The sequence below is a fragment of the Cephus cinctus genome, unplaced genomic scaffold (genome assembly GCF_000341935.2).
Source record: "Cephus cinctus unplaced genomic scaffold, Ccin1 Ccin1_scaffold0634, whole genome shotgun sequence".
Taxonomy (NCBI): domain Eukaryota; kingdom Metazoa; phylum Arthropoda; class Insecta; order Hymenoptera; family Cephidae; genus Cephus; species Cephus cinctus.
The window spans coordinates 5675-5951 of NW_014333274.1; the positions used below are offsets into that span (position 1 = coordinate 5675).

The 277-nt window shown below is 40.4% G+C and overlaps 1 protein-coding gene across 1 annotated transcript in view; it reads right to left on the minus strand.

Annotated features, from left to right (window-relative positions):
- The window catches only part of LOC112494582, a gene marked incomplete at its 3' end in the record, with an annotated part of 1188 nt that extends 1085 nt beyond the window's left edge, over positions 1 to 103 (minus strand). The window contains exon 1 of the mRNA XM_025086611.1: positions 61 to 103. Coding sequence (XP_024942379.1) covers positions 61 to 67 — 7 coding nt within the window. The remainder of the gene's footprint in view (positions 1 to 60) is intronic.
- Between the last annotated feature and the right edge of the window lie 174 nt (positions 104 to 277).

Consider the following 277-nt stretch of genomic DNA (forward strand, 5'->3'; position numbering starts at 1 on the left):
TTTTTTTATTATTGTTTTTGTTATTAAACAAAAAAGAAAGAGTATTCGGCTCATACTGACTTCTCATTCCTCTCGAGGATTAAACATCGACCCGATGTATGAGAATCCAGCGTCTAACAGGTTTTCATCTTCATCATCCCCTACATTTTTTTAAAGTTAGCAGTTTTGACAAAGAAGACTTTAAATGTTAAAGAATATTTCTTCCTACGTTACCTTCCTCGAGGGTAACCGCTGCGCTCGGATCCCCATCGCGCCCCGCCAATGCATCGGCCGCTTC